Source organism: Parus major, chromosome 1 (assembly GCF_001522545.3).
Source record: "Parus major isolate Abel chromosome 1, Parus_major1.1, whole genome shotgun sequence".
NCBI lineage: Eukaryota > Metazoa > Chordata > Aves > Passeriformes > Paridae > Parus > Parus major.
Window position 1 is genome coordinate 95,055,585 of NC_031768.1, and position 25,271 is coordinate 95,080,855.

General features: G+C 37.1%; 1 protein-coding gene across 1 annotated transcript in view; it reads left to right on the plus strand.

The window, feature by feature from the left end:
• Window positions 1-631: 631 nt before the first annotated feature.
• Window positions 632-25,271, plus strand: part of ZPLD1 (zona pellucida like domain containing 1) — a 30,368-nt gene continuing 5,728 nt past the window's right edge. The window contains exons 1-10 of the mRNA XM_033517842.1: window positions 632-800; window positions 925-1,038; window positions 10,193-10,306; window positions 15,570-15,790; window positions 18,107-18,288; window positions 18,924-18,996; window positions 22,009-22,106; window positions 22,720-22,800; window positions 23,651-23,822; window positions 25,112-25,220. Of these exons, the coding sequence (XP_033373733.1) occupies window positions 10,201-10,306; window positions 15,570-15,790; window positions 18,107-18,288; window positions 18,924-18,996; window positions 22,009-22,106; window positions 22,720-22,800; window positions 23,651-23,822; window positions 25,112-25,220 (1,042 nt within the window). The 5' untranslated portion in view covers window positions 632-800; window positions 925-1,038; window positions 10,193-10,200. The remainder of the gene's footprint in view (window positions 801-924; window positions 1,039-10,192; window positions 10,307-15,569; window positions 15,791-18,106; window positions 18,289-18,923; window positions 18,997-22,008; window positions 22,107-22,719; window positions 22,801-23,650; window positions 23,823-25,111; window positions 25,221-25,271) is intronic.

Here is a 25,271-nt window from a genome sequence, read left to right on the forward strand (position 1 = left end):
CTGCAGCATTTGGATGTTTTAGAGGAGCTGGCCAAAATGAAGGCATGGCAGAGGCAGGGCTTTTCTCTTCTTAAAACTGCCCCACATTCCAACAAATCCAGGCACCTCAAAGCTGTCTCTATGATGCAAAAACCGACAAACTACTGTTTTCCCTGGCCAAAGGTGTAATAAAAGCTTCCAGGCATAGATGGTTACTATATAAAATGGAGAGAGGGGGCAGAAGAAGGAAAAAGTCTAATGCCAGAAACAGGAGTTAAACAACCCCCTCCAAATCCCAGAAAGAGAGGAGTAGATATTATGAAGTAGGCTTAGTTTCTAGCAGCTTGATCTTTGCCTTTGTGTGCACTTGGCTTTGTGTGCATTGATGTCCTGTTGGTAATTATCATTCTGTTGACACCTGTATTCACGATGACACCACTATATCACATTTTCATCACAGCGTGAAATGTCACTCTTTTTTGCTTTTGTTTTGTTTAGTACCATGAGTTTAGCCCAGAGCTGAAAAAAAAAAAAAAAAGACAGACACTTCTCACAACACACAACGGTACATTGATAACCTTGCAGTTTAGTTACTGATCCTATCTCAATGATTCCATCTCTCTTCCTCCTCCCACCCCTCTTTTTTAGCAGACAAGGTTTTCTCTCAACAAGCTGATGACAGAAGAATTTCTCCAGGTTGATTGTTTGCCCCACATGGTCCTCTGGATTTCTTCATACAAGTGGAGAGAAGCAGATCAAAAGCCTGCAAGAAAAAAAACAGGCAGAGGATTGAAAAAAGCCACCATAAAGAACCTACTCAGGTTTCATTCTGATGATGAACAGGCTTGTAAAGTATTCTGAGACCTGTCAAATTTTCCCATCTGAAATCCAGCCCTATTTTAAAAAGAATTTTCATAATGAATGTCTCTTTTCCTCCATCCACAGGCTCAGAGTATTTTCTGAAAAAGTTCTGCAGGGCAGAGGGGTTGAACAGTTGATCACATGCAGGAGCACGGGATAGATGGAGTACAGCTGACTCAACAACTACAGGGGATTTCGGTAAGTGCCCACCATGTCAGCCAACTAGAACTTACTAAAATATTGGTTAATATCACAGCATTCATTACTTTTGAAAGAAAATTCTTACTTTATCACCTGTCAGACAAATTTAACCTCACCAGGAAATCTCAGTGGTAGTTTGTTGGGGCAGAAGTATGCAGGGAGTGGCTGATGCAGACATGAAGGCGTTGGCATCCAACTATGAGTGACTTTTGCAACTTAGTTTTTACCCGAGGGTACCCAGGCCAGACTTGCACTGTTAATGCTAGAGGAGGAAGGTTGTAAGCCCTATGCAATGTGGAGGCTATCGATGTATGTCAAACCCACTCGTGTTGCTTTCAGGAGGGAAACAATCAATTGCTTGAAGGAGACGATGTTATCCAGCTTGTGGTGTCAGTCAGCCGGTTCCCACAATCATTGCATTGACGGAGGAAAATTTTGATAAGCAGGACTTCTTATCTGGCTCCACTGCAATTGAATGACAGGAGTTGGTTGACTGGAAATTGCATTGTTTCCAGTCACAAAGCTGGCTGGACATGGTAATTGCACCACCTTTGTTTATTTTTAAAGTAATAATAACAGCGATATATTTATTCTTCAATGAACATCACGGGGATTTGAAATCAAGTCCTCAGTTAAGCTGATGAACTGATACTGTCCAAATTGACACAGTTAGCATAATTGCCTTGTGTACTGTGGGGGAAAACCTTAGGAGCTGCAGAAGATAGGAATGCTGGCCCTGCTTGCACATTCTTGACCAAGGAATGGTTTTACCGGAGCATGCTGGTTTGTTTTCTTTCAGCTAGATCTTTAGCAGCACCCCTCGGGCTTGTTTTACAGGTTTGCTCAAAAAGTACTTCAGATCTTGTTTTAAGTCCCAAATGGCTACAACTTGGACTCAAAACACGATGAAAGAAATAGCCATAAGTGAATCTCTTCTATTTCACAATAGAAAGAGCTTTTCTTTTTAAATATAAATCTAGGAAGAGAATCTCTTTGATTTCACAGTTTATGAAATCTATGGTATTACATGCTTTCTTTGAGCAAGATAGCAGCAGCATTATTTACTCCAAATTTGTTTAACTTCCAAGGATTAGATAAGGTTTTACTCTATAGCAGTGCTACACTGCAGTCTTACTGCTTAATTGTTGTTTCTAAAAGTGAGGAAATTGAAGTAATCATGATGGCATAAACTCTTGGTGCTTTTTGTCAGGGAAGTCTTATTTTACTGGTAACTTTTCAAGCTGCAAACAGATGGCTGCAGTATAATTCTCTTGCTAGTGACATCAAGCATTATTTTACTGAAGATTTATATCTATATTGCTCTCTTCAAAAGCATAAAAAGAATAATTAAGTAGAGTGATACTCATTTGGATCTTTATCTGCCCATGTGCCAGGCTCTGGGGTCAGGCAATAGGATTAAGAGCATCTCATCAGTAGATCAGTGTGTTGGAGTTCAGATCATGGTTAGAGGCGACTGAAGTCCAGTAGAATGTGATGAGACTTCAGGGGCTGTATCAGATGATTTGACAGTCTCTGTAAATTTACCAGCTGATGGAACCCCCATAATGATCAGTGGTCTGAGAAGGAAATCTGTAGATTGAATGTGCATGTGTGGAGAATGTATTTAAGCTTAGGAACTAGTCTCTTAGTTCCAGGTTTTAGGGACAGCCTTTGTGCACTACCTGTGCAGGGGAGGCGATTACTTTTGTGTTTCAGTCCAAGATGACCCTGGACTTGCTTTAGTCTCAGTGATTGCCAAATTGCAGTGTCTCCACTGAAAGTGAAACACAATGTAGACCAGCTGCAATAGAGCTAAATTGTCCCATTTTTCCCCTCACTATTGGATTAATTAGACAGTATCTTAAACACTGTAGTTGTGTGCATTACAGATACTTCTATATGTGCTTGCCAATCTGTAAGTGAATGTGGCACAGCTGGTGTTTATCTGATGGCTCTTGTTTTGTAATCAGATTGTTTATAGGATTTTGTAGCTGAAGTAAGATAAGGAAAATGCAACATGATTTTTATTTTAGTTTTATGATGTGAGTCAGAAGTGCAGTGACCTCAATAGGGAATATATCAATGTTTTCAGTTGGATTATGTTCTTGGCATTTCAGCTGAATACACTGAAGATGCACTAAAGAGTTTATAAACCACAAAATTAAAGAAAAGCAGACCACAACAAGCTTCGTGGATTTTAATGATTAAAAGGAGGTGTTGATTTGTCAAGAACATCCAAATTTGAGCTAAAATGATCTTTTCAGACTAATCACTGCAATAGTCTCCAAATCTTATACCAAATTTCCTTTTTTTCTCAGATATCTTGCTGATGTCAAAGTTTTTCTGATGCAATAGACAATAGGAAGAGTGTGGAGGTAGAGGATAATCTGTTCAAAATTGTTTCATTCAGGTCCAAGGCCTTGACTATAAATTGACTTAAGACCAGTTTTCCTCTCAAATCTGCTTTGACTGGCGACATTCTGTGCTTTGTATCTGCACAAATGTCATGTGGGAAACACTGGTTAGTTCATGCAGGTTGGAAGAATAGAATAGAAATGAGTCTTTACTGTGAGGCTCAGATGTCATTTTGTGCATTTCTATATGTGGAACTTAAAGCTGATTTGTGTTTTTACAGTTTATTGAAGTATCTGTGTACCATGGATTTGAAAACATAATTTCAAACAGAGACTTACAGTTTTAAACTTACCTCTCAGATACATAATTATGTACTTTTATTTTATGATATGATTAGCATGATTTGAAAAATGCTAGCATTTTGTTAAGTTGTTAAAATAAATGTCTGGAAGAGAGATATAAATATACTGTTAAGGCTGCTTTTGTGGGACTGCAAAGAAGGTATTCTGGCAATATTTAAACTAAAATTCAACTTCTCCATCTCTAAGCAGAGCTATGGTGAAAATAATATGTAACAGCGTAGGGCGAAGATATCACATTTGAAGAATATTATTTCACTAGTGGATGTAGGAAACACTAGAATAAATCTGTTATTTAGCACAGAATAGCAGGTAAAGAGTCTACTCCATGACCTCAACATTTGCAAGTGAATAAATTTAAATAGATTTAGTAATTCAAGATCTTAGGCTTGTTCAACAAACAGTTGTTTGGATTTATTACTTTTATACCTATATTTTCACAATAGTCTGTCTCCTTGGAAGAAGATATTATGCTGCTTTGTATAAATCTGGAAATATTTCATAAAGGCATAGTATTCACTTGATCACTTTTTCTTTTCTTACATTGTAAATATGCATTTAACTTAGTTTCTTTTCAGATTAGATTAAAAAAAAACCCTCAGTGCATCCAAGGATTGGTTGTAAAAATAAAGACATAGACGTATACTAAGGTACAATGTTTAAAAGTTTATTAGGAACGTTTTGAAGTATTGGAAGGTAGGATTTTTTGTTGTTTTTTCTTAACAGCTTATTGGCAATATGGTACACCAATTAAATTTCCGTAGTCATTAGGCAGAAAAACCGTCTCAGCTGGATTTTTGCCTATCTGAGGCTCTGAGATGAAGCTCCAGATGGACCTGTACTAGTGCCTCTCTCTAAACACACCTGGTTTTTTGGATTCAAGAGCTCAGCATGGCTGTAAGGCTTCTATTATTTACCTAACATACACATTTATTTCTCAATACAGTAATAAGAGTCCCCAAAAATACTGAGCTGTGAATTCTGGAAGCAGATGTAGGTTTTCACTCTTTTGGTGTTCAGCAGGGTTTAATATTATTATTTCATTTCATAAGCACAATATGTATTGCTTCCATATAAATATTTTATGATCTTGAATAGAAGTTAAGTTGCTCATTGTAGTGCACTGGTACAATTTGAGGTCTTTCAGATTAAAGTCTAATGATTTTGATGTGGCTTCCTTTTGTGGAAACTTAACATCTCTTTCTCAGACCCTTTGGCTTTTTTGTTCTGTGAAAGAGAATACTGTAAAAAGACTTGAAAAGAACTCAAAATTCTTTTAACTTATGCTAGAATTTTTTAAACTTTTGAAGCAAAGCAAAAGCTTTGTTTTTCAAAAACTGCAAAAATTACTTCTTCAGTCTCATTTTCCTTGTAAAGTGTGGGCACCTACTTGATTTGCAAAACCTCCTGGCATTTGAGACTTCAGCTATGATTTAGTATTGGTAAGGGAAAGCTCCTGTTTGGTTCTGTTAGAACTTTGATTAAGGAGGTATTCCAAGCTTTGACCCAATATTTAATTACAAGTGTAATATATTATGGATCTAATTCAGGATTTTTTTTTATAAATCTCAAGAATTGAGGGGAAAAATATGACTGGAAAATACATGCAGGTCATTCTGGGGCCACATAATTGATGCTGAAGGCAAGTCTCTGTCCAACTAATGTGTGTTTTTAAATTGTGGTCTTTCTCATTCAGTCCAGAACTGCTGTGTTCTGAATAGCTACTAGAGAGATTAATTTACTTATTTAAAACAAAAATATTTTCACAGTTTGCATGTGTGAAAAATCAGCTGGTTTTGTGCATTTTGAGGTGAACTGATTTATGATGTTCTTAGTTGTATTATTTCCTCATATATGTAAAATCATTACATTTGCTGTGGGTCCTTAAATACTGTAATTTTGGGAACATACAGGCTGTTCATAGGTTTAGTAAGAAACTGTTGAACTTCGAGGTACATGTGTGTGACTCTGTGTTTGCATTTGTCATGTACATATATGTGTGTGAGTGTCTGTATATATTTATTTTTTCCATTTTGCAGGTTTTGCTAAGTGTCAGAAATGTGATGGCATTACAGGGTCTGAAATCACAGAACACTCTAAAGAAAGATATAAGTGTTTCAAAGTCTTAGAATCAAAGATTATCCACAAACAGAGAAATTTTTAGTTGAAATGTGACTTAAAGTTATTTGCATCTCAGTTTCCCTTTTTTCTACAAAAAATCTTCTAAAAAAAGGTAATTATCACCTTTAGATAGGCTTATCTTTAAAACAGTTGCTGTAAAGATCCAAGTCCTGTTTTATCCCCATCGTAAAACCCAAGGGTATAAAGTGGAATGTGATAGTGAAAACGATCTGGAAAATTTATTTCAATAGGATGTAGGAGTGAAAAGAGAAAGTTCCACTGAAGAACTTGAGGTAGAGAGGTGTTCTGGTTTTGTTCACTGGGCTATTTTTAAGTGGTGGCAAATGATCTTGTGTGTGTTTAGAAGCAGAGTGGCTCTGGAGGACCCAAGAGTGGCACAGTAAATGAACTTCATAACGATTCACTTCTTGGGTGCACATGCAGAAGCAGGTGTGGCAGAAAGATGAATGTAAGCCAGAAGGACAAGGAACTATTTTGTCATGACATTACTGAGAGGGACTTATTGAACTATGTAATTATAATCTGAAAATATTCTATGAGCAGAAGTAATGTTCCTATTTCATTACTTGTAGATACTTAATGTACCTTGCTAGACAACATTTAGGCAATTACTAGGTGTATTAGGCATATATGAAAACACTTATAAATGTGCCACCACCTTACTATGTTCTCATCACATCTCTAATTTTCTTTCAGAAATTTTTGTTGTTACTATCAAATATTCTTTTTGAAAGATGTATCCAGTCAGAGGGTCTAAAGATCACCATAATATTCTCCTGGCTGAATTGCCACACCCTGTGAATTTAAAATAGAGAATAAGCAGTGGATTATAGGAAGTTCTTATAAAATACAGGAAGAATATTTGAAATAATAATGTACACAAAGTCACAACTGGCTCACAAATGCATTTAAAAAAAATGTAGGGCTGAATCAGTGAACGCTGTTGACAATGGAAAATTTTTGAAGAGCTTTTTAGAGACAATGGGAAAGAAGAGAAATGAATATCAGGTCATGAAAGAGGAAAGAAGTGGGAATTTAAATCAAACTACAGCTTCTCAGTGGAATTAAATTCCTAAATTGACTGCAAAAGCTTGTCATGTTCAAATCATAAACATCTTTACTTAGGAATCCTCTGCAGGCTTTCTGACACGGTGAAGTTTATCAAAGCAGGGACGAGGGCTTTGTAAAGTGATAACTATTCAAGTGAGGACTGGATGTTGCAACTCTGACCCCTCTGTAGTGTTCAGTGGTGTGCAGCACAGAACTGTAGGGCCTGGTACATCAGTCTTGGTGCATCAGTGAAACGTGGGACGGGCTTGTTCTTTAGGGGTTTAATCAGAGAGGGTCAGATTTCCACTGCAGTATGTGTTGGCATGTTTTTAATCCTGGAAGTCTTCTTAACAGCCAAATATGTTTGTTGTAGATCACAGAAGTCCTTTTTGTTTGAAAACAAGAGCTGCGTTCCTCAAAAAAGACATTCTAAGAATCTACTTTATATATACTTATACATACTAATATATACATTTATAATACTAAATGATGAAAAAAAGGCAGATATCTTCCTCATGAATTTCACTCCTGGATTATAAATCATCTCATTCCTGACACTTATTTTACAGTTTTGTACTTGGATTTTTATTTTCATATTCATATGACAGCAATAATAATCATGTTCCCATTACTATTTTGATAAAACTTTTTTGCTTCTATAATTGCATTAAATGATCTGCCATATCAGTATGGTAGAAACCTTTAGGTTAGGATGCCTTACACATTTTGGGGGGCTGAAGTTGAGAAATTTCTCCTGAGAAATAGCTTGCTGGGGCCTTTAAGACTAGGCTGGAAAAGCAGGAATGGCTGCCTTAATTGTGTCTGGGATGGGCAGATCAGTGATGTCGGCCTCTCAGGGTGCTTTCTAGCCCTGCAGTTCTTTTGAGAAATTAAAAATAATGCATGTTCCTAGCTTATTTAACCAAAAGCAGCAGGAGTCAGCTCAATTGGTGATGTGGATCTGCATGTTGATCCATATGCAGATGAGTCAATAGCCAAAAAGCAAGTAGGACATTATTGGTTGTGTTAAAATCTGAATTGTTCTGAATACAGTTAGAGAAATAACGCTATAAATACTTAATGTCTTAATTCAGATTTGTTCCTTAGCAATCATCTGTCCTTCCTTTAAATTGCAGCAGTATGAGTTGTATTTAATAATTAAAATTTTAGAATTTATTGTGAAGTTCTGCTTTTCATCTAAAATAATAGTTACAGCTTTATCAGTGGCATCTTTCATTAAACTCTTTCCAAACTGCATTTTTTTTTTTTTTGCTAGCAGAAAACCACTATATATGTTAGAAAATTAAACTCAGATTTAGACCTTGGTAAATTGCCCTTGATATATCCCATTTCAAAGGACATCAGAAACCAGCCCATATACAAGAGAACAGTAATACCCCCTCTATCAATGTAACTGCTGTACAAGCAGAGGTAAGGCTCCAGGACACTGGAGAAATGCCAATTTTCTGAAGGAAAAGATGTTTCTTTCAAAATAACATATGAATTCCCATAGTAAACAAAGAAGCAAAACACTGCTGTGCTTCTCCATCTGAGAGTGATGGACAGGGTGAAGAGATCATGAAAATACAGAGGTTTCATAGCAACCCAGTTGGAAATTTTATTTTCTTTCTTATGTTTTCACAATTCTTCACCTACATTAGGTGCAAGTCCTGTCAACCTCTGCAGGAATCTAATGGAAAAAGCATAAAGGGTTAAAGAGTGCTTTTGTTTAGAATTTAGTATCCACCTGAAACACAAAGGAGGTTGCATTGTTGCTGTAACTCACACATGGAGAAAGTTGTGAAGAACTAGGTGAGAGAGCTGCTTTTGGATGTGATAATAGCAAAAGTTACACCTAACTTCCCAAATGTACATGCTGAGCTGGAAGCTGGTGTTTCCAATTCTGCATTTCATTCCATGTACTTCTAAGCAGAATTACACAGGAATCATTGGCTATACACTTACCTTTGACATTTTAGAAGAATTTGGGTCAGTGATTTGTTGGAGTTGATCTATTCATTGACAAAGAATGTGGAGAATGTGTCCTCTAAAGGGTTTTATTTCCACACAGAGCATTAAATGTGCATGGTTTGAAAATTAGCGAAAGCTTTTTCATTATTGAGGAGAAGTAGCTCAGACTGCTATTGCTGTGTAGCCTTGAAAGACTCAGTAAAGAATGAGGATTTGTCTCAAAAGTTCTCTCCATGTGCTGTGGCAGCTCTCCTCAGCAATGCAGGACAGTCCCTTGCCATGCCAGGTATGGCTGCATTTAGGTGTTCTGTATCTCTGGGGTTTGCACATGTTCCTTACCCACTTGGAGAGAGCTGATCTGTAATCTTAGAGGAAGTAATTTCCTAAATCTTAGAATTGCTGAGCTCCTGTCTAGGCAAATGGAGGGCATTGCCACATTTGGGGTCTACATCAGCAGCTGTATTCTCTAGAATAACAAAATCTTACATGTATAAAAAAACCAAACAAAATAAACCAAATAAAAATTAGTGCACTTGGGTTCACTGACAAAAATCTCAATATTTTGGGATGCTTTTGACGGACATGTATAAGAAGTTGGGGATTTTTTTTTTGGTTGTGGTAAACACCAAAGCTATTACACTTTGGAGCTTTCCTTGCAAAAGGAATAATTACTGAGAACACTAGAAATTCATGTGTTCTGATTGCCAGATACAATTCAAGTAGATGCAAGCGTCTGTACCAGCTCTTTGTGTAAGCTCAATTTAATTGCATTTGTGCTGCAAAGAACAAATGTTTAGCAAATAGATATAAACTGATTTTTATTCTAGGATATTGAGCCTGACAATTGCTGAACTAACCATGTATCTCTATGGTTTTCCATGACTTGGAATAATAATTTTATTTTAGCCAAGACATCTTTCTCAAGGAATTTTTACATTGAAATGTCAAAAACCAGTTTGAATTTAAACATTCAAGCAATTCTAATCTATCAATATATTTTAGAACTTTTTTTTTTACCTTTTGTATTATCCTTGAATACCTTTTACTTTGCCACAAATTATGATTCAAAGTTGTGGAAGTCAATAGAAATTACACATTACTCAGGAGCAGAGAAATGGGCCCTGCTTTCTGTGACCTCTTTCCCCACAAGCTTGTGAGCTTTATCCCCAGTTCCTTTGCTGGAGACCATCACCTCCTGAGTGATAGAATGTTTGCAGTTAGCATCTTTAGAGCAATGAACAGATGTGTGTAATAACCACTTAATGTTTTGCTAGGTTTTGCAATGGAACAGGTATGGTTGCTGCTCCTGCTGACGATTAAAGTGCTTCCAGTGATTTCTCAGTTCAATGGATACAACTGTGATGCTAACCTCCATAGCAGGTTTCCTGGTAAGTATTTAATAGACTTTTTTTCTAATGGCTTCTTTATTGTCTTGGTTCAAAGCAGTGCTTATTTTTAAATACAGAGCTTTAAATCTGTCTAAAGCCTGGGGATAGGACTCCACATTAAGTGAGTGTTAACTGTTTTTGTGACAATGAACTTGCCTAATGCTGCACTTTACTTTTTTCTTAATTGCACAATGGGTCAAATTCAGCCTGGTAGCAAGGCAAGCAATTCCCCTCACACTAGTGGGGCTTGACCCACTTTTGCCAGAGCTCTAAAACATTCACCAGAGCTCATATTGTTGTAAATGTTCTCTATAGATTTAATACTCTCACACTTCTAACTGGGTTTTCTTTTATTTCTGGGTTTCATAGTTTTCTTTTCTTGCATAAGAGAATATAATTATATCCTTTTATTAAAATAATGAAATATGTATCTATTTTAAGCAAAATTAACTTGATGACAAAATTTTAGTGCCTCACTTCAACATTAAGCCCTTGGTTAGGTACAGGTGAAGCAATGGGATATTTCTATGGATGATGTATTTTCCTTCCTCTAAGAAGATGGGAATGAAGTCATTTTGGGGACATTGGATGTTCAGAGCTGTTAATACAAAGAGAAATAGAAATGAAATGTCGATCTTAGTGGCATGGTATCAGGGTTTACTCAGGCAAAGGATCCTTTTAGTTTCTATTACATTTCTTATCCTTCCTGCTTCAGTTGTATCTTGGGCAGAATAACAATAATAAAAAGAAGGCTCTGAATACTGTCTCTCTCACATCTTGTTTTTCTGAGATAGCGATCGAATTGAGTAGTTCAGTAATGAACACTCAGTGTAGTATTACACTGTAATACCTTTCCTGTTGTTGCTTTCTGAATAATAAAAATTTTGATTTTTTTTTTTTTCTTTCAGGAAGGGTCAGCTCTTTTGTTAAATTTAAGTCAGCAGAAGGCAGAAAGTCTGTTTATTGATTCTTGTGTTACTATCATACTGTTAGGTGCTTTGTTGACATAAGGACCATCAGTGGGTTTGATTTCTTTCCACTTAATCAATATGAGCATGAAGAACAGAGAAATGAGACATTCAAAGGAGACCAAATATATTGTCTCCATTCCTGAGGAAATCACATATAATATATGTGTGTGTGTGTGATATATATCACATATATATATATCCCTTCTATTTAATAAATATATATATATTCCCCTTAGTATTAATTTTTACAGGCTTGCCTCTGAAGTGTGAGTGAATTTTGCCCCCTTCGACAGAGCTACCTTTTGAGTTTCTTATGTAATTCTGGCTTTTTTTGGTCCCTGTTTTAGGTTCATTGAGAGGTTTGCAACAGATAGAGGGAAGTTTATGTTCTTCTCTCTGTGTTTTAAAATTTTTCTCTGGTCATTTTTTGCACCTGCTCTGTGCCAAAGTTTATTTGAAATGTGATACCTGCGAATTGAATTCATGTCTTACTGAGGGTGTTTAGGGGCCTCTTGCAGTTCTGCCTCATAAAAATGAGTCATATCAGATTCTGTGTCTGCCAAATCTCATTGACTGGGGAGAAAATCCGTTTAGGTTACAAGTAAATAGATTTTTTTTAAAAGTAAATTCTAATCACCCCTCAATGTCCATAGAAGCTGAGAGCAGAGTCCTGCTTTTCCTTGCTTGTCATCTAAGGCAGCAAAGATTCAAGGGCTAGAATTTAATCAACAGTCTTACTGTTTTGATTTTGAGAGCTAGGAAAACAGAATAATTCTGTTTGTCAGTTGTACCTCTGAGATGGAGGTAAAAGCCAGGATCCCCTTTTGCCCCAGATTTGACAGGTGCTATTTTCAATATGCAGAAGGGTCTGGTACATAATGGGCTGGGGCTAGTGGGGCTGAGAGGCTGCTGAAGATGGGTGAGAGATCCTCTGTAGGGAGAAGGGGGTCACTCTTCCTGTGCTGGCTTCCCCAGCACTTGGCTCAGGCTGTGGTTTTGGGGATGCTGCCTCAGGGCCTTCGGTGCTCAAATATAAAGGGAGAGGTGAGAGAGAGGTCAAAAAGGAGAACATTTTAAAACCAGTGTCTTCCAGGCTGAGACTCACAGAACCTGGCTATGGATATGGCTATGGATAGATTTTCTTCCTGTTCCTTATTTGTTCCACACAAGGGGTCTTTATTGCTGTCAGCTGGAACTCCAACCATGGTGTGCAGATACTGGAGAATCCATTGGGTGTTGAAGTTGTCTCCTCTTTTTCTTTAAATGTTGATAAGAAACAGAAGCTGTCTTCAACAAGGAGAACAAGGGAAGCCTTCCTAGAGGAACCATGGAACTCATCCATTTTTCATTTTTTGTGCTTTTATCATCCATCACTTAGGTGACTTCTTGCATAGGAATGGTGCTGCATAAATAGGATGACAATCAGACAGAACTTTTATTTCTGCACTTTGCAGGTTAATTTTAGAGTGCAGGTATGCAGTAGTCATCAGGAATAAAGGAAAAATAGCCCCATTTTTGGTAGACAGAAAATGCAGTGATTTTTTTGTACCAGAAGCCAGATGTGTTCTAGAGATTACATAATTAGGTTAGATCTTGCCATTATTCAGAAGGCTTACATAGGGGAAAAAAACTTAATCTCTGCTTTGCAGTAAAGCATAGCTTTTAGAAGGCTACTGATACATAGAGCCACAGCAGCCTGTCTCCAGTTGGGACATGCAGTTTTGGTTCAGGGAGTTCTTGTCTTAAGAACATGTTGAGAACTTAGTAGGGACTGAGGAAATGTTGCAGCTTTTCCACATACACTATACATTTTAATTCAATATCAGAGCAGTGATTTGATCAAAGATGAGGTCCATGAGGAGAAACTGGTTTTGAACTACACAGGTCTTTTCATTCCTCTTCTGATGGAATGACATTTATTGATGGTATTTTGTGGAAAACTTTTGTCCTGTCCCCTGAAGACTTTCTTGCTGCCTGCCCTGGGATGAGTTGTCAACATGTGGAGGGAAGTGGGAGTGGAGCTCCCAGCATTTTCCCACATGAGTCTCCCCATAATTCAAGATGGTCTGTTACTGTAGGATCTGTGTACTTCTTGAGCTTTACTCTCTTGCTTGAGAGCCATCTTTGAGCACTGCTGGCTTGTATGTAGCTTGTGTGATTTGAGTCAGAAAGAAACCAAGTGGTCTGCCTGCATGGAAACTCTGTGACAGAGAGGCCATTATAGTTAAGGCTTCATCAGCTGGGTACCTTCAAATCATCGCTCCTCTGACTCAGAAAACCAGAAGCTTTTAATGCAGGAATGCAAATACATTTTTGTTGTTGTTGTTTGTTTCTTTAACTTATATAGGAATAATATTTACCTTCCCAAATTGTCAAGAAATGAGCTAGATATTTAACATCTAAGAGGGCATGAGATCTGTTTGCAACTGGCCTCAGATAAATTGCTGAACAAAAACTGTTCTATTTCCAGAATGGACTCATTTGGAAGCAATATTTCCTCATGAAGTAGTGGACGGAGAAGGTTGTCTGGAAAGGTTGTTTATCCTGCTGTATCACACAAAAGTTGGTTTTGTACAGTATGGTCTCATTTCCCATGGTGCCAAATGATAATTTTGCAAGCAGTAATGGTAACTTAATTGGTAAAGTTATTGTTCTGCTTTTTGAAAAGGCTTGAAGTGAGTTATGAAATTAACTGAGCTACTTTGTTACATCCTGCAATTCGTTACAATCTGTTTGTGCGTCAGTCCAAGAAAGTGTAAATACACCCTTTGCCATTCCCATTTTTTTACTGTCCCCTCTACCTTAGTATACTCATTAAATGGATCAAATAAATAGTCCTTCTGCTTTGGAGTTTTTGGAAAACCAAAGCATGCTGCTTCCTGATCTTTGTGTGTTACATTAGTGGGATTATGATTATGTACAAACCAGGAGAACTTAATGCCAAATCACTTCAACTCCTGTCTTGCCTCCAGTACCTTTCTGCCCAAATTTACACCCAGTGAGTAACATTTATCATGGCATTAGCTCAATACTGAGTTTGGCCTGTTATTTTCTGCACTTGATTGTTTTGGCTTGAAAGCCACCATTAAAGCTGTCTAAATTAAACTGCTTGTGCTCCTGTACCATGGGGGAAGAGCTAGTTCATTGTAATGGAAATTTCATTTCCTCTCTGCTGTGACTATGCAGTGAAACAATTCATTTTAGCAGGCTTAATGGTACATTATTGACTGAAGTTGTTCTATGGTTTTTAATAGCCCTTAATCTTTAAGCAGATGTAATAAATTAGTTCTATAAAGGAGTAATGTCTGTGTTTAAAACAATGTAGTATATATTTTTGTAAAGCACTAGGGGGAAACCCCAGAACAACCCCCCAAACATCTACAGGCAAAGAAGACCTAAAAGAAGAGCAATGTTAGAGCTTTAAAGCAAAACAATCTGTTGCTTATGCCTGTATCTGAACCTGATGCTTTTCCATTCAGTACATAAAAATCCTCAGAACTTTAGAATAAGAGGTCAAGTTGTCTGAAGACGATTCTTTTGCTGTTCAAAAATTGATCAGTTTTAACAGCTGCTGCTTTCTAGGTCTTTTGTGTTGTCATAATGCACAGAATGAAAGATTGCAAGATGCTTTGTAGTATTGATCATTGTCTTTCAAGAGCCAACTGATTTTTCATTAAAGCTCAAGTTGATAGTTCTTAAGAAAAACAACATAAAACCCCAAAACCCAGGAAAACTAACTTTAGAGAGATCATAATAAATTACTTGGATATGCTGTTGATTGTAGTTCAAAGTCTGCACAGCCTGAGACTGTGATCTCATACAAAGTGGACTCCAGACAACTCAGAAAAATGTAGCCAGTTTCCATGCCAGAGTGGGCTGGGAGGCAGAGCTTGGCCTTCTCAATTTCTCAAAATTGCTGGAAATTTCTGTTCCAAAGGGGGCTGCTTAATCAGACACCAAATATTTAACCACTTGCTGTTTTCTACTCTGTTGCAGTGTTTCATTATATAAAATGAAACTACTAAAAGATTTGCTGCAGGATTAATGTATTTCTTGCTTGATTACACTGTGTTGCCATAATAATTTTTGTTTTTTTCTATAGTGAAGTGATAGAGTCAAATCTGTTCTTCAGACTAATGCAATTCCTACCTTTAAATTCTAATATTTTGCTGCAACTGAAATCTAAAAAATTATTTGTTTGGAAGTCACAACTCTAGACTAACTGCTACAATAGTTGTATGATGGTTACTTCAAATTGTTTTACAGTGTCTTTCCCTGTATTTTTCTTGCAGCTGAGCGAGATATCAATGTTTTCTGTGGAGTACAGACAATTACTATGAAGATAAATTTTTGCACAGTTCTTTTTTCTGGCTATTCTGAGACAGATCTGGCACTGAATGGGAAACATGGGGATGCCCACTGCAGGGGCTTCATCAATAACAACACCTTTCCAGCAGTGGTCATTTTCATCATCAATCTGAGTACTTTGGAATCTTGTGGAAACACTTTAGTGGTAAGACCAAGTCAAAGTGAAATTATAGCATTGGTTGTGTATACATAGGATCAAGTGAATGCTCTTGACAGTATTCTATCTTTTATAGAAAATATTTACTTTGTCTTACCCAATTAGAAACATATTGCATCAAAAAAAATGAGCAAAAGCTGGTAACTTATAATCTTGATTACTATTGAGAAAATACGGTGGGACACACATTTTTCCTCTGATTAGAAAGCATAATTTTAATTTAAGTATTTTTTTCAGTGGAAGAATGAAATTTTTCCAAGATGTTTCTAAAATTCTTGCTGACCATGGCTTAGATTTTGCAGAAGTGGAGAGTCTCACAGTTTATGTGTATCATATTGAGTAATATCAAAGAACCTATGAATAACTTAAAAAAAAAAAAGTTTAAAAATGTATTATTTTCAAAGGTTTCATTCTCTCTAGAATTCCTATTTGTACTTGATGTCTGTCAGTTTTTATAACAAGCCCCTGTTTTGTTGCTAATAATTTTGCTGAAATGTTTGATATGCTCTGTGACCTCTTTGCCTTAGGCTGAGTTTTCTTTTTAAATTTCAACAAAAAACCAGTTCAGCCAGTTCAAGACTCCCTTTTCCAACTGTAGCATCTCCATGACTTGCAGTAGAGGAACTTTCCAGGAAGCACCTTCTTCCTATTCCTGTGTAGTTGGTAAACTTCTAAACCCCCTGAACCTGCTCTTTGATCGTGATCGTAAGAGCTTGATGTTTAAGAAACAAAACAAAACCACCCCCCAGTCTGGTAAGTCCAAATAATTGGAGCTCCCCATAGAGTCCCCCACCAGGCTGCACTGAATACAAAGACAAAGTAGCAGCTGCTAAAAATAGAACCAAAAATATTCCCCCCATCCTCTGTTTATTCATGCTGTACCCCGAATGAAGACAAAAAAGGAGCAGGGAGCATTTCTTATCGTGTTCCCCACACTGGAGTTTGACAATCCCCTGCATTTCTTGGCAGTGTTTCAAAGCATATACTTTCAAGCTAATTTTCAATAAAAGTAAAGGAAAGACAACAATTCAGGCAGAACTTGTGTAAAACCCAGGTCTTTCTGTAATGCAGCAGGCTCAGCTTTTTGCATTATGGTGGTGGGGTGGTGACGACGTTAACAAAGCTGTAGTTGACTGAACTACTTTAGCCTGTACTGTTTAGGCAAAACTCAGATCCTGGGAAATTCTATTTTCAACATTTTTGTGCCATTTAAGAAGTTACTAGGTATGCTATGGGCAAAATGCACGCCTGTTTCTGTCTTTTAGGAGTGTTTTTTGGTAGACAAAGAAGTCAAAATTCCTGCTGTGTGTCTGCTGCTAATTACTGCAAAATGTTACAACTCATGTGCACCTTAGGACAATTATTCCATAATGAAATGTTTTTTTTAAGAAATCATGTGTTTTAAAGCTACTGAGAACATCTATTTTGCTAATACAGTTCTACAAAAAATGCTGCAGTAGAAGTCCGGTGCCATGTTAATTTGCCCTGTTGTGTATGTGCCTGCTGGAAAAGGAATTTGTGCTGCTTCTCAGCTGTTTTCAAACCACCCCCTTACTCAGATCAGTAGCTATGGATGGAGAGGGGCTGGGATGATACCAGGAGGGAAGCATCCCTCAGTTTTCCTGAGGGCTGTGTGCTCTTGCAGGCTCTGAACACTCTGTGAGCTGAGCAATACAGAATAGAACATGCCCACAGAGGTTGCATTGGCATTAAGTTAGTATTGCTTTTCAGCCCTTTAATTTCTGACAGTTTAGAGTTTATAATTAAGATTTAGAAATGTATAATATAAACAAAGGCCCACATTCAAGGTTCAACCATTTGGCTTGTGTCTGTTTATAAAGTAGCTTATTTTTGATGTGTCGAAACCAAAGCTCAAGAGTGAGAGAATATTGTTTCTGTGAACGAAATTGCTCGTGTATTGACCTTTTTATTGGATAAGGAATCTCATTGTAAGGTAATATTTTTTAACTGTAACAGAAAAGCTGCTTTAGTTTTTCCCAGTAAGCTGCATGAATTCATTGGGAATGTAGAAAAAAAAAGTACCTACCGAAAAATATGTTTCCAAGACTCATAATTCTTTTCAAGTGTTGTTCTAAGAACAGAGGTATAGCTTGTGATTTTTATGCTCATGATTCCAGGGAGGTGAAAAACAACACAGGGAAGATGTTATTAAACTAAATTAACCTTTGAAGGTTTTAGTGAAGATATTTCAGAGTAAATTATGGGCTAAACTGTCAATGTCCTTAAGTTGTTTTGTCCCACAGTTAACTTTAGCTAATAGTAATTTTCTGTCTTCCTCAATAGGTATCCTCATCTCGAGGTATCAATGCTTATGGAAATACCTCAGTGGTGCAGATAGGAAATGTTTCAGGGTACATTGATACACCTGACCCACCAACAATCATCAGCTACTTGCCTGGGCTTCTGTACAAATTTAGCTGTAGCTACCCACTGGAGTACTTGGTTAACAATACCCAGCTCGCTTCGTAAGTGTGCTTTTCCATTGCTGTGTGTTTCATCCCCATGTTTGTCTAAGTGTGTAAATGCACATGCTGTAACAGCATTCTCCATGTAGCAATTTTTTGGCTGTTTAAGAGTAAAGGGAAAGGAAAAAAAGCACCAAAAGTGTTGCAAGGAAAAAGAAATACTTGTAGCATCATAATATGAAATAATATATTTTATGAAGAGACCATTAGACAATGCAAAACTTCCCTTAAAATTCAGATGTCCTTCTGAAAAATTATAGCATTAAAAAACAAAAAAAAAAAAAAACCTTCACAAAATAGTTTGTGAGCTTGTAAATACAGAATGCAAGAGAAAATATTTCCATGAGTAAATGTTGTACATTATGTAAAGTGAGTTCTTTTTTGTCACTTTGCCTCTCTGCTAATTATTCTTCTGATTTGTGTTTCCAGCAGCATCCATTATTTTCTGCATAGTTAAGATTGTCAGTATTTCCACTATAAATTCCTGTTTCTGAAGTTTATAACCCAAATGCATAAATTAACTCCTTGTGATATGACTCATTGAGTTTTTTAATGATAAAGCCCAGTGAAGTATGCAAAAACACAAATAAGGTATCTTTCTTCATGATGGTTTTTGGTTTCTGGTTCTGTTGTAGGTCATCAGCTGCTATTTCTGTAAGAGAAAACAATGGTACATTTATCAGCACTTTGAATTTGTTGCTTTATAATGTGAGTATAAACCACAGTATGACCTGGACTAAATTAATCTCTGTGCTATGTGGATACAAACTGTTTTAGCAGACCAAAGTATAGATCCCTCTTCATAATTTGCTGTTTCCTTCCCACTCCTCCCATGAGCCAAGCCTTTCTTCCAGGCATCTTTCATCTCTGAATTCCTTTTTCCTTTTTGTTTGCACATACCTGCTGTCTTGTATTTATATAGCTGGTCTTTGAGGAGAGACACAGTCTTTTTGTCCTGTATACAGTTCCTCAATTTCCAGCTTTGACTTTCAGTTGGTAGTGCCATGTGACTAATCAATTGTAGCCATAACAATCATACTGTAGAGTGCATATTTTGTTTGCATTTATTGTTTCTGTGTGTGTGTATAGATGCTTTGTGCTTTGACAGAGAGTACTCTGTAGTATTCTGCAAAATTATTCCAGATCTATTCCCATAGCAATGAACTGTAGCACTTTGGCTGGGCTATTTTTATGCTCAAGCCTCATCAGAGTGTTTTGATCATCTGTGATTGTCATGAAGGCTGTATCAGTTCCAGATCTATAGCCTGGTGCATATGTTGCTTTATATGTGGACTTCACAGATGTTAAGGGTTAATAATTATAACAGTTTTCATCCAATGAAAACTGTTCGTCCTTATGTTTTAAGTGATTTGAATATGCATTATTTTAAAAGATTTTACCGTGTAAAATGGGTTGGTGACACTAAAACATGAAAAATGCAAGGACCTTTACTTAACATTAATCCCTGAAATTATATTTTTGTGTTGATTAAAATTTTCACTCATACATTTTAAATACCTGATTTAAATATCAATTTTTCAATCTATCAAGCATCATTTTTGTAAATTATGAATCCGATTTTTTTTGCATTATTATTCATGCCATCGTGTTGCTGAGTTATAATTCATGCAACTGATTTAAAAGTCAATGCTTTATGCTTTGAACATAATGAGCTATAAATATTGCAACAGGACATTTTTCAATGGCATGCTCTAAAAAAATCATGTTTGTTTGAAAGAGCAGAGCTCCAAATAACAACCTATAATCTGTTAAAATGATTATTATAGTTCTCTCATTTTTAAATAACCCTGTAATCAGAAAGATGGGGCAGAATGAGGATAGGCAAATTTCTTAGTCAGGCCAAGCATTGACCACTGCCTGTTGACTGCCAATTCAGCAGTCAGGAATAAATGCTATTGATGCTCCTATTGAGCACATTTTTTCCTCAGATATCCCACTCCAAACTGTGCTTTCATCCTGCCCACCCCTGTAAACTTGCAAGTTGACCATGAACAGTGGTGTCTTTTCAGCCTGATAGCAGTGACATTACTCGCCCTAGTGAGTAGCACCATCATGAATAATACTGCTAAGGCTGGCAGATTCCAGTGGTGGACATGCCCTGCTTCACTTCCCAGGGCTGGATAAATACATGGACAGCTTGTGCACTGCCTGCATTTTCCCCTGCTGGGAGTGTCTCTTGTCAGTGGGCCCTCTTGATCTCTGTTAGCAGTCCTGGTTTTGGGAGGAAATGTCCAGCCTTTCTGTTAGTGAGGGGATGTGTACAGATGTGCTTCTTGACTGCAAGTGGCTGTCCTCTCCTAATTCAGCTGTAGTGTTATTTCTTAACACTGACTCTTCATCTTCTTAACTTACCTGTGTCTTCTGTCATAAAATGTTGCTTAGATTTACTTTGTGATGTTTGTACATGCCATTGTTAAGAAAGATAAGAAAAGCTGTTATGATAGACTCAGGTTATAATAGCAAAATGTTTAATGGGCTTTCACAGAGCCCAAGTAGCTATGTGCTTTTATGCCTTTTTGCAAACATCTGTCCAAATGAACAAAAACTACTCTTAAAGAATAAAAGAGCAACTATGGAGTGTAATAATGAGGGTTTTGCACTTCTTAAAAAGTTGCAAAATGTGGCAGAGCTAAGTATTATAGAAATGTATAATTAATTTGAAAGAAGGCAAACCTACCTGAAGGCCTCTGATACTGCATAGATTAGATATTGGGCAGTGCAATTTGGCATTGTTACCTTTAAAAAAAAAATCACTTGGTCTCTGGTGCACACCTTCTTGTTGCTATCACCTGCTGCCTGCCATGGTCTCGCTTGGCACAATGAACCTGGTTGAAATCCTATTTACCAGGTGTTTTTTTCATGTGTATTGAGTGTTTTGACCTTTCACAGGAGGCCTCAACATGGTGAGTCACTGTGCTATCTGCATTAGCAATGTTTTTGACACAGGAGACTTTACCAAACAGTGCATTTTGATATTCTCAATTAATATCTCTCACACAGGGCTGTTTCATGGCTTTGTTGCTGAAGTGAGCTTAATGGTTTAGATTTTGAACAAAAAAGCCCCAGTAAAACAGCTCTATTTAAGTAGTATTTTATGGGAAATTCCCAACTTTTATGTTGAATATAGCTTTCTTGAAACAGCTCTTTTGAAATACTAGAATTTAAATGAAAATGTTTGCTACTTGTAGTTTTCAACAAGGCAGCTTCCATAGAAACTACACTTTGTATAACAGAATGTCTTTGTTCTCCAAGACAATAGCTTAAAATATATAACATCTCATGGCATTGCTACCTCCACTAATTCAAATAACCTTAGCAACCTTTCCTGGGAAGGAGTGCAGTGTGACAACCCAGTGAAGCTCCTCTGTTAGAAAACCAGAGTAGCTCCTATGCTTGCCTGTAAGCTCTGGGAGACTTACTGAAGTGTCAGTGAATGGTATGATTTCTTTAATCACTGATCCAACCACCTTATTAAATCATATATTCTCCCAAATCGTTGCATGGGGCAAAGCCAGTCTTTAAAGACAACCTTGTAGGCAATTTCTCTGGCCCTGCTTTTTGCTTCTTCCCTTACACAGGACAAAGTAAGCAATTGTTCTACACAGAAGGGTCAGAAAAATTGCTGAGAGCTCAGTCTGGATGCAGATGGGTTGTTAGAGTGGAATTTCTGTTACAACTGAGGAAATGTTTGTTTTACAGGATTCAACCTACAGCCAGCAACTCCTTATTCCAAGTACAGGTTTACCTTTGAAAACCAAAATATATGCAGCTGTAAGAGCAACCAACCTTGATGGCAGGTACCATAAAGGGTGTTATTTCTTGTCTTGATTGCTTTTCAGCTCTTGTTACTTATCTGATTTAGAAGCATCTGTCTTACAGCTTTTTGTATTTCAAAATAATAGTTGGTGTTCAATAATCACTGCTCTCAGCTGGAGGGTGTCAGGCCCTTGGCAGTGAATGCATATCTTGCTGCAGTTCTCATTATGGAAGTTTTCCTGAATTATACTTTAAATCCTATATTGTTTTTATTTAGGAAAAGGTCTCTTTTGGACCAAGTGAGAAAATCCAGGGCTTTTAAAAGTGGGCTGGTTTTGATTTCTAGTCCTGTGGAGCCATGACTTCTGAGAGGAGGTGTGCAATGTGTGTTGGTGTGGTGGTTGATTTAAATGAAACCAAATGATTTGATTTATAAAACTCTGCTGCAATGTTGTACCGTTTAATTTTCTAAGTTGTTGAAGAAACAGGACAAGCTGTATGTGACCTGTTCAACACAGTAACTCACTTTCACTGGTACAGCCTGCATTACCTGTCTGTATGCTTTTTTGTACTGTCCTTTCATCTCACCTCGCTCACACCCCCCTATGCCTGCACTGCCAGTTTCACTCATCTGTGCCTTTACTCCCTGTGCAGGTGGAATGTTTTGATGGACTACTGTTACACCACACCATCTGGCAATCCTAGTGATGATCTTCGATATGATCTTTTCTTCAGGTAGGTGCTGAGCAAACCCAGTATTTTTTTTGGTCCTCCTTAAAAAAAAAAATATTACAAATCTCTTCAATAGTGGTGTCTTAAACTGCCTGGGAAGTTTAAGCATTATTAGTAGGCAGGACCAAGGACTGGACTTATAGATAACATGTCAGAACTTCTTTGTGTGTGAACATAAATATAAAAGGTGCCAAGTCATAAGAATTATGGAGGTAGAAAACCACATATACAAAGTTTATCTTTATTTATGTATATCCAAAATAGTTCTACTAGAATTAACATAAATGCTGCAAGTGAATGACTAACCTGGCCTCTATTTTATCAAAGGTGAATGTGGTGAATGACAGTGATTTAAAACATCAGAGACTTCAGTTCAGGAAGGTAGTTAAGCAAATGATTAAATATAAATAGATGCTCCTACTTCTACTCCCAGTAATAACATTTATTTGAATTGGAACTTTGAAAAACATGTTGGCAGTATCTCAGATTAAATTTTATCCGTGACACCTATTGGAGAGGTACTGTCTTCATTTGGAGTTACCTGTCTATACTGGTTAACATACCTGATTGCTTTTTGCTTCAGGTCTCAAGTTTCTTTGAGCACTGGATTTAAAGGGTACCTTGGTTACAGCTGTGGTGCTGCAAAATAAAACAGTGTTTTTGTAATAATGTGTTTCAGCACTGGAAGCTGCAGCCTGACAGGCAGATTGTGTCTGCAGATACTTGCACCCTGTTCTTTTCCAAGGAACTAAAGTGTTAAACTTGCTGCTTAAGCTATCTTTTTCTCAGCTAAGAGCTTCAAAATCCTAACAGAGCTGTTCATCCCAGTTTCACTCTTCTCTACAAAAACTAGCTGTGACAAGGATCCGCAGACAACCATAATTGAAAACGGCAAGAGTCAAATGGGCCGGTTTTCCTTTGAGGTGTTTCGCTTTGTGAAGCACAAGAACCAGAAGATGTCCACGGTCTTCCTTCACTGTGTGACGAAGCTGTGCAGAGCAGATGACTGTCCCTTTCTTGTGCCAGTAAGTTGAAATTATCTGGATATAAAATAGATGCACTGGAGTTCTGCATACAAGTGTTACGGAAGTTTGGATGGCACAGAATGAAAAGCAACTTGTGCAGACTGATGCTTTTTGTGTCTGAAGGAATGTGAAACAACTAGTGAAGAATATGGAAATGAATAATGTCATCTGGAGATAAAATAATACTAGACCTGCAAACCACAGGTTATTGACTATATGAGGAATGACCTCTTTGCTTTTTGGTCCTTAATTTTTAATAGTAGCAACTCTGAGATGGCTTTCGGGTTGATATTCTTAGTATAGGAGTAAGGTATCCATCATCACAGTGGAGGAAGAGAAATATTTTAGAATATAATTTATGGAAAAGTTAAAGCTATAGGAAGTGTTGTTATACTGACAAGGAAAATTTATGTAAGTTTCTCATAGGGAAAAAAATACCATGCCCCTTAGAGTTCATCATCTGAAAACTGCTCTTTTATTGAAGTTCATGAGTTTATGTCTATTTAACTAACTTTAGGAGTATCAGGAACAACAAATATATTTTGGAAATGGAAACATTTAAATAAACATATAAACACAAAGTTCTGTGATGACTTCAGAGCACAGCATTGTTTCCTACTGAATGACTTCCCATTTGGAATTTTAAAGTGTGGTCAGTTCAGTATACTCCTGGAATTTTGTTACTTTATATTTTTATATTACACATTTATGTAATTCAGTTTGCATTCAATTTGTGTTCTGAGGTTTCTGAAGTTCTTTCACAAGAAGCTGAAACTAAGGAAATGCTCTTGTTTGAAGCATGCTTGAGTACCCTAGATTAAGGTAGATGGTGGGTTACAAATGTTAAATGTGGATTCCAGATGGGAATGCTGAGGGTTGTTTTAGTGTGCCACTGCTATTTAGAACTCCATGGAAAATGTGCAAACTCTCACTCAAGAAGCTTGCTAGAACAGGGATTGTCAAGCAAAACAGATTTGTTGGGGAAAACTGTCTGTAAACATAGCTTTGGGAAATTAACTACTGAAAGTTTAATATACTATGAGATGGATCATGTACACAACAGCAATGTAGTTTTGTAAACAAAGTGAGGCAAAATAAAATGGGAAGCCAGGAATTTATAAGATACACTTCTAGGCAATATTGCAGATGTTTTTATTTCTTAGTAATTTAATGCATACTAAGAAATAAAATCAAAGTTTTAGTATTGCTTACCAAAGAGTTCATATTATATCAGGAAGCACAAAAAGGGCACAATTCTTAATCTGTGATTGTTTTGACTGACCACTCAGATCTGCAGTAACAGAGAAAGAAGAGACACTGGTGGAAGGACAACTTGGCGCCCTCAGAGCACATCTGGCAATGCTGTAATCTCTGCTGGCCCCATCATTACCAGGAGTGGTAGGAATAAACAATCTTTCTCTATGGACTGCAGGAATTTCAGAAACCTGG